Source organism: Pteropus medius, unplaced genomic scaffold, assembly GCF_902729225.1.
Source record: "Pteropus medius unplaced genomic scaffold, Ma_sr-lr_union100, whole genome shotgun sequence".
NCBI lineage: Eukaryota > Metazoa > Chordata > Mammalia > Chiroptera > Pteropodidae > Pteropus > Pteropus medius.
The window spans coordinates 3,612,966-3,621,478 of record NW_024349803.1 but is presented as its reverse complement, the minus strand read 5'-3'; the positions used below and the strand labels follow the sequence as shown (position 1 = coordinate 3,621,478).

General features: G+C 48.4%; 1 protein-coding gene across 1 annotated transcript in view; it reads right to left on the bottom strand.

Annotated features, from left to right (window-relative positions):
• Positions 1-4,349: 4,349 nt before the first annotated feature.
• RFTN1 (raftlin, lipid raft linker 1) overlaps positions 4,350-8,513 on the bottom strand; it is a 185,477-nt gene continuing 181,313 nt past the window's right edge. The window contains exon 10 of the mRNA XM_039837049.1: positions 4,350-5,724. Coding sequence (XP_039692983.1) covers positions 5,347-5,724 — 378 coding nt within the window. The 3' untranslated portion in view covers positions 4,350-5,346. The remainder of the gene's footprint in view (positions 5,725-8,513) is intronic.

The window sequence follows — 8,513 nt, the reverse complement described above, 5'->3', positions numbered from 1 at the left end:
CACTTACCACAGTTGTAACTACTGGGGCAACTACTCAGTGTCTGTTGTAAGCTCCAAAAGAGCCAGGATTGAGTCTGTCTCTTTCATTGCTGTCTTCCCAGCACCAAGTTTTTAATGTAGGCATTAAAAACTATATATCTGTATAGTGAATGATCCGGTCCTTCATGCCGCATAAACGGGCAGGTCTCCACGAGCCTCGCTACCTCTGCTGGAGGGAAATGCCAAGCCACACTGTCTTGCAGGGGCTGGGGAAGCAAGCACCTGCTGGTTCAGAGAGCCAGCCATCTGTAACCAGAGTTAGTTTTCTTAGTCTGACCGCAGAAACGGTCGTTATCAACAGGAACCTGCGGTGAACATCGCTTTGCTTCCTTCTCTGGTAACAGCCATCTCAGAAATCCCAGCCAAAGGTTTGTTAGGGCTTATACTTAGGTCTAAAGTTCGCATGCTTCCTTGTTGCAAACTCTGGGAGCCAGGTACAGGAAACCCAGACTTTCCTGGGAAGCGCACCAGTCATTTGGGCAGGTCACTGAACGGGCAGAGTGCTAATAATGGCCAGGGGCACACCCAGCACTGCTCACGCAGTTAGCTCCCAGCACTTCCGGGACGGCTGCTGGATACCGGACCCATTCAAATAACTGGGGAGTCGCTGCTGAGCTGCCTCCGGGCTGCCCGTCTGCACCGCGGTCCTTCTTTACCCGTCCCCCTCTCACCAACTCTTTCAGGACTTCATCTTTAGTCCCGACTGCTGCTCCTGGCCTGTGCAGGGACATGAGCCCCAGTGGGACAGAGCCAGGACTGTGCTGCTCCCTGCTGTCCCCCAGGGCCAGCACACCCAGCACCAGCAGCGGGTGTGGGCACAACCGAAATGTGTTCCATGACTGATGAAGTTTGGGTCAACATAGTCCTACTAACAAGCACTGCTACATCTGGAAGCTATACTTGAAAGGAGTTCTTTGGTTTAGGAAAGGCCATAATTACTATGTCTAGAGTACTGATAAAATGTGCTTCATAGGAAACGAATTAGAATGGCTCTTAATGTTTTTTCTTTCTTAAAGCTGTTCTCATCATGCATAATTCTAGTGAAGTATGATCAGTTCGGAGATTTAAAAAAATTCGGGCAAGGATTGTTACTTATAAACCACTAAAAAAGACTTTATAAACATTGTTACAGTATTTCCACTAATCAGTATATGCTTCAGTATCAGATAAACCTCAAAATTCCAGTGGCTTAGCACAGGGAAGGTTCACTTACCCCTCATGCCACAGTCCATCTTGAACTATGCCAAGGGTGCTGGAGATGAAGAGAGGGCTGGGGTTATTTTTAAAGGTTAGGCCCAGAATTGGCTTACATCACATCTGCTCATGTCCCCTAGGCCAGAATCCAGTCACATGGCCCCAAACTGCAAGAGGGACTAGGCAGTGCCGGAGCTCAGGGGTGCTTGGGTGAGCACTCACGGCCTCTGTCACATTTATTATCTATCGATCGGCACTGGGATTACTTGCTACCCATAGAGCCCTTTCCACAAACCAAGTACTAAACTGCATTTTATTAATCCTCACAAAAATCTGAGGAAGTGGGTGTCATTAGCCCATTTCTCACATGAGACTGATGCTTGGAGGTGTGAAGAAATGAACTTGAGGTTACACCTGTAGGTTGTGCGCAGTCAACGTTAACTAGCTCCATCTGATCCCAAAACCCAGCTGGGCTTTTCCACTACGTGAGCCTGATACAGAAAGTCTCCCAGCTTCATTAACACAAGTGTCTGCAGGCTCTCCATACCTCACTGCTTCGACCTTGTGGCCATGTGCACTGGGGAGCGATACACCTACCTGCATTTCTTTAAGCAGATCTGATAAGAATTCCTCTGCCCACTTCCCTTTCCTGAACCTCTGAGGTGAAGAGTAGGTCTTGAAAGCATTTCCTAGTGAGAGACTCAGAATTCAGCCACTGTTCAGCCACAGTTTTATAGAAACATCTCTTGTGTTCCTAGGAGAGATTTTTTCCGCCTCTCTAGAAACCTCCTTCCACCAGCAAACAACTGGGCCAAAGAACTACCAGAATCCTCCATGGCAGTATCTCTGGTCCCTGAAGAGGCAGGCCTTGGCCTCCCTGTATCTTGGTGCCCTGGACGCCCTGGACTCCCTTGAGTGCCCCCTTGGGCTGCCTGGTGGTGACGACAGGGTTTATCACCATCACTTCAGTTCCTGCTTCAGTCACTTGATCACCTCCCCACCCCAGAATTCCCTGTTCCTTCAAAACCTGCTGTGACAGCTGCAGCTCCAAAGACGAAGCACCACATGCACAAGCCTCCTCGAGCCAAATACTATAAGTTTTTGCAGCCTTTACTGGTCACGGGGGCCTCGTCAGTGCCAGCGATGCCCCACACAACTATCAGCAATCACAGGAAAGTAAAATTTCCTTCCGGAATTTGCAATGCACGTGCAGGATGTTGGGACTGGATTTCAGGGGCTTGGTTATTTAGCTTTCATAAAAAGCATTGCATGTCACAAGGAACAAGGCGGGATTTGATTCACAGCAACGCTGCTGGCCAATGGATTTCACCATTGGCTGCACCTTAAAATGTGTGTGTGTGTGTGTGTGTGTGTGTGGTGTGGCAGGTGTGGGCAGGTGGTGTGGTGGTAATAAATCCCAATGCCCAGACCACTCCCAGAGCAGCCACTCCACTCCCAGTCTCTGGGGTGGGACCCAGGTATCAGGGGTTTTTAAAGCTCCCCCAGTGATTCTAAGGTGCAGCCAATTTGAGAACCACCTGTAGGAGACTGATGTTTTGCCAGATATCAGCAGGGTGTGGAGAAGTGAAGGGAAAAAACAAGACCTTCAGGAATTATTGTTAGCCTGGCTTTAGGACCCGACTTCCTGAGGAATTCAATTAGCTACAAACACCTTTAATTTTTTTTTTCCCCACAACAAATTCAGCCAAAATAAATGTCATTTAATTATTGAGAAATGTACCCAGTACTGAGTGGCATAAGGCCATCCACCTGGAGAATGCAGCCTGGGATCGTATGCTTTTCAAAGTTGTGAAAAGTGAGCAGTTTTTGTCCCAGCCTGCTGCTCCTTAGCATCTTTTTAAAAAAGCTGTGATCCTCTAAGATATGAGTTAAACAGCGGTCCCTAACCTTTTTGGCACCAGAGACCGGTGCTCCTATGAGAATCTAATGCCTGACGATCTGAGGTGAAGCTGAGGTGATGCCAGCACTGGGGAGCGGCTGCAAATACAGAGGAAACTTGGCTCACTCTCCTGCTGCTCATGTTCTGCAGTGAGGCCCGGTTCCTAACAGGCCACAGACAGGTACTGATCTGCGGCCCAGGGGTTAAGGACCCCTGGGCTAAGAGATAATATTTTTCTTAAATGAAAATGCTGTATAGTTACTCCTGAGTATAATTGTGGTAAATGTTATTTAAAAATCTTTCTCTTTGAGAAAGATAAATACCATATGATTTCACTTATACGCGGAATCTAAGGAACAAACTAATCAAAAACAGACTCACAATAATAGTGGACAATTTGGTGACGGACAGATGGGAGGGGAGTTTGGGGGACTGGGAGAATGGGGTGAAGGGTTAAAGAAGTAGAAATTAGCAGTTGATAGATGGTCATGGGGATGGGGAGCACGGCAGAGGGAATGCAGTTAGCATTAATATGATGGCTAGGTGGAGGGTCGGGGAGGGAGGGAGCAGTTGGGGGGATCATTTTCTAAACTATATAAATATCTAACCAATGTACTGTATACTTGAAACCAATTAAAATAAATAAATTTATAAAAAATACATAAAATAAAAAGCAATATTTCTCTGTAAAGAGCCTTCAACCTTTCTAGGTAAGCTCTGGGAGTTAGGTGGGGGAAGTCTGCTCAAAAATCAAGAGGAAAATGTACAATGTGACTGTACAGGGGTCTTAAATTCTGCTTTATAAAGATATATTACAAATGTGTGTTATTTTAGTAAAGTTGCAAACAAGGAAAAGAACTGCCTCATTAAATAATTTACTTAAAAGCTTGAAAACATGCTTAGAAACTGGCGTGGGGCTTTGTTTGTTTACAAAAGGTATTTGTCTCCATCCCCCTGGGCAATGGGAGGCTGCTGAACCCCGACCCACATGGCGGCACCTGAATCCCACTTTCTGTCTTCTTTCTACAAATGACAAGAAAGCACAGTGGGATCACTTGGCTCTGCTGTTTCCCATAGGAGCCTCATTTTCTCCAAAATCATCGTGTTGCCAGGAGTTAGAAACTTATGAAAAATAAATGAGGGATGTGGGGTTGAGTCCTCTGGACATCAAGCTAGGAGTTTTCGTTATGATACAATAAATACTCAATACTCTCAATGCATTAACTCATAGATGATTTATTGCTTTAAGTAACTAAACCAGAAAGAGAAGAGACAGGCTGTTGTTTTGGTCAAGACACTTGGCATTCTCTCTCCAAGGTTTGCCAGTTGCATCTACTTAAAGCCTTAACAATACTTTCTGGACGATATAAACATGTGATAGCATACATGGGAAACAACTTGGCCAATGATACACTGATTAAAATAGCACATAACAAGGACATCCAACCAGGCGGGTTGCCCTGAAATGACAGAAAAAACGTGTGTTCACATGATGTGATGAATACAAAACCTTTAAAAATTTTTTGGCATTAATACTAACACAGAATACTTTCTTGGACATTCTGCAAGAGCAGGTGCACAAACAGAATTACCTCTTCGTTTCTAGATCACCAGTATCTATGGGAATAAGAAAAGCTAGGAGGTGGGGCACCTCCCCTCTCCCTAATGTCAGTTTCTTTGCCAAAGCAGCAGGGTCTGGGGGGTTCAGGTGGCAAGGAGCAGCTGACAGGGCTCCAGGGGTTGTTACAATTACCAGGTAGCTGTGGAAAACAGCAAGGGACGGACACTGCCCCTGGGGGGTGTGGGAATGAACATCACACAGTCTTGGTTTGTAGCCAGGGAGGCCCATGGACTTGACCCGAATGCTCCCTGGAGGCCCTGGGGGGGGGGCAGATACAGGCACTGGATGATCCAACCCTCCCACTGAGGAGTGACGGAGCCAGGGCTGGGCTTCCAGCCCCGAGGTCTAGAAGAAATAACCCGACCTCCTGCATTCTAACACTGGGGCATTACAACACGTATCAAATGCATGTGCAGAAACCAACACTGTCAGGGAGCCGGCCCTTGGAGGGCCCGGGCGAGCTCACAAGGAGAGGTCAAACCAAGCCAAAGAGCAACAGGGGACACCAGGGCAAACCAGGCCCCGACCCGGCTGCCGGCACAGTGCCCTGGGTTGGCCAACTCTTCTGGCTTTAGCTCCGACTGCCTGAGGCTCAGTTGTCTTCTGCTGTCTCGGGCTCTGCAGCCACTTCCTCAGCACCTCCCTCCCTGGCATCGTCTCCGGGACCCGAGTGCCCCTCACAACCCCCCTCCGGTGCCCCGCAGTGGCCGGCAGGACCATTCTCCACACAGCATCGGCTGTCAGAACACAGCTGTTTTCCTGTGACCTCTTGGACCTTCATTTCCTCAGAGGCTCCTTCTTCTTGCTGCTGGCTCAGCACACAGTTTCCCACATCTCCAGCTTTGGAAAACTGGTCTTCTAAATTCTTCTCATTTTCTTCTGCTTGTCGCTTGTCCCTGGCACTGAGTTTACCTTTGGATTTCCTCATCTGCCTGCTGTGCATGTCTTCTCGGGAGAATCGCCACTGAAACTAAAAATCAGAGAGTATGGGGATAAATAAAGGCAGTCCCCGTGAACCTGGAGCTTTACTTGAATGTCCGCTTGCATTCACACCCACATCATTTTTTGCAGCAAGACACCTAATTCCCCGCCTTCCTGGGGCGGAGCATTAGCGGCACCAAACATTACAGCCCACACACATCATCCCCACGGCGAGTGCCTGCTTGATGCCTTTCATGAGGTGTATTCCAGGGGTGGATTTCAGAGTGTTGTGGGGGCCGAGGGGTACTTCTTTCAATTGACCCCATACCGAAGGCTTGGAAAGAGAAATCCTATCATTTTGATGACGAGAATGGGAGAGGGGACACGGGGCCTACCCTTAAGTGCCGGGGCTCTGGCTACTCGCTTCCATTCTGGGCAGGCTGTGGATTACCAGGCACTGGGGCTGGCGTTCTCTCACCTGAGTTAGAAGGGCACAGGATGTGGGGCATCCAGATTCTCCTGTGGGACTAGAGGGCTTACCGCTCCAGCCGTGGGGACTGCTGCCTGCTGACAGCCGTCACTGAACCCCTCTCTGCTGACACCCCCCCCACCATTTTCAGTGAAGGTCACACTTCCTTCTTTGGGCAACCTACGACCAATGACTGGTCCAGGTGGGGTACGGCGGGATCCCATCCAGCTTGTCCCAACTCGGGACAACTCTGAAAGGCCATCCCAGCTCCAGAGCTACCTGGAAGGTTGACTGAGGCCACTACAGTGACTGGATCGCAGCTCAACTCCCTCTGCCCACTCCGGCACCCATCTTTCCCCTCAGGTGTTCCTGAGCTGCTCCCCCTTAAAACTTCCTCTATCCAAATCTATCTCAGAGTCTGCTTCCCAGGAAGCTCCACCTGCAATCAAGCATTTCCCCCATGTGACAGGGACGTCAACAGAGACTCAGGGAGGGCCCAGGGGGTGTAGTCAGTAAGAAATGGGCAAGAACACCAGGTCATATCCAAGCCTGGAGTGCGACCTCCTGTGAAGAGTCCAAATTCCACCTCTCGCTGGCTTAGTTCTACAGCTCAGTGTTCTCATCTATACAAGGGGGACATCACTCTAACTGAAATCAAGACTGCTAACCTGATTTGCTATAAAAGCAAGGTCAGATAACTTTTTCTATAGACGATAATAAATATTTTAAGCTTTCTGGTCACAGGGTCTCTGCTGCAACCATTTACCGTTCTTGCAGAAAAGCAGTCATAGATAATATGTAGGCAAACGAGTGTGACTGTTCCAATAACACTTTATCTACAAAATCAGGTGGTGGGCTGGATGTGGACCATGAGCTGTAGTTTGTCAAGCCCTGCCTTAGAGGGTATTTATGTGATTTCAGTGATGTGATAATCCATGTCATAGCACCGTGCCCAGCACATACTATACCAGGTATGTTTGCTGTTACCATTATTGACACCAGATGTAAGTTTCATTAGGTCGAGGATGCCACCTGTCCTACTTACTCTTGTGTCCCTGGGGCACAGCACAGTGCCTGGCACAGAGCAGGCACTCAAACACTGCTTGTGGGGTGAATGAATGGGAGGAGGACAGAGCCCGGCCAAGCCTGCGTTTCAGGGTGAACCAGTCTTGTAATTTTAGAGTCAAAACATAGCCCAGGATTTAGTAAGGAGGGACTAGTGCCTCTGCACATTATTTCTGGTTGATCTCCAAAAAGAGAAATTAATTTAAGGAAGAAAAAGAGGGGAAACATTCAAAGCCCTGCAGAGTCTGTCGACTACACGACTGTCCCAGAGGAAGACAGTTCAGGAGCCTGCATGCTTGGAACAAATCTGGGCACACGAGCTTGAGAAGACGTGGAAACACTGAAGGGTGTTAAGGAGAACACCTTGGAAGTCTCGGAGTAACGGGGCACTGGATTTATGAAAGAGGAATGAATTCTGTGGGCTAACGACTCAGCAGAACTGCAGCCTTCTTCTACTCCCCAAACATCAGGGGTCCCCCAATTTTCCTGAGCAAAAGACCCTCTGACCTTTGTCCTCCTTGGGGGTCTGTATGCCGTGGATGGCCTCCACCTCAGAGGCGGGGGCCGGTCTGCTCTGGGCCGGGACCCTCAGAGTCAGATGCCAGAGATCCGTGCCGCATACACTCAGGAAGATGGGAGCCACAGGTTCTTCGGGACGCGTTGGGCCCAGGTGTGAAAGGCACAAAGGACAAGAGCAAAACCCCAGAGAAGAGAGAGATGGGTGGGTAGAGGCCAGAGTCAGGACCCCCAGTTGCACGGAGTGGTCTCACTGGGAGGAGGGGAGTCATGGGACTAGATTCTGCACATGCCACTTGGCCAGTGTGCAAGTGCAGCTCAGTGACCCACGGGTCACAGAGGGCTTTATGTTCCCCCCACGGTCATTTCTTCCAACTTCAGTCACATCACACTGGTTTCACCAAATACGGACTTAAATCTTAGACATTCTGTTATTGAAAGAAAAATAAAAGGGGCCTTTGGTTCTGGCGACTTCTTGCTGGGCTGGAGAGGGAGCCCAGGAATGCAATTGCACCATCACTGGAAAATGGTTTCTTAAGGCTTTACCACATTGTAAATAATTGAGTGCTTTGCTAGGAAAAACCAAAAATGGGCTATGTAAATTTAAGAAAATCTGCCACCATCGCAGAGTTTTCAGTGGCACTGAACATTCACAGGGTTCTGAGATAAAACACCTCATAGGATTCTTATATTGAACACCTTTTGGACAAGACAGGTAATTTTAACTATTCCATCAAAGAAGAGAAAAAAGAGCAAAGTACATGTTGAGGTTAGGATTTAACATTTAC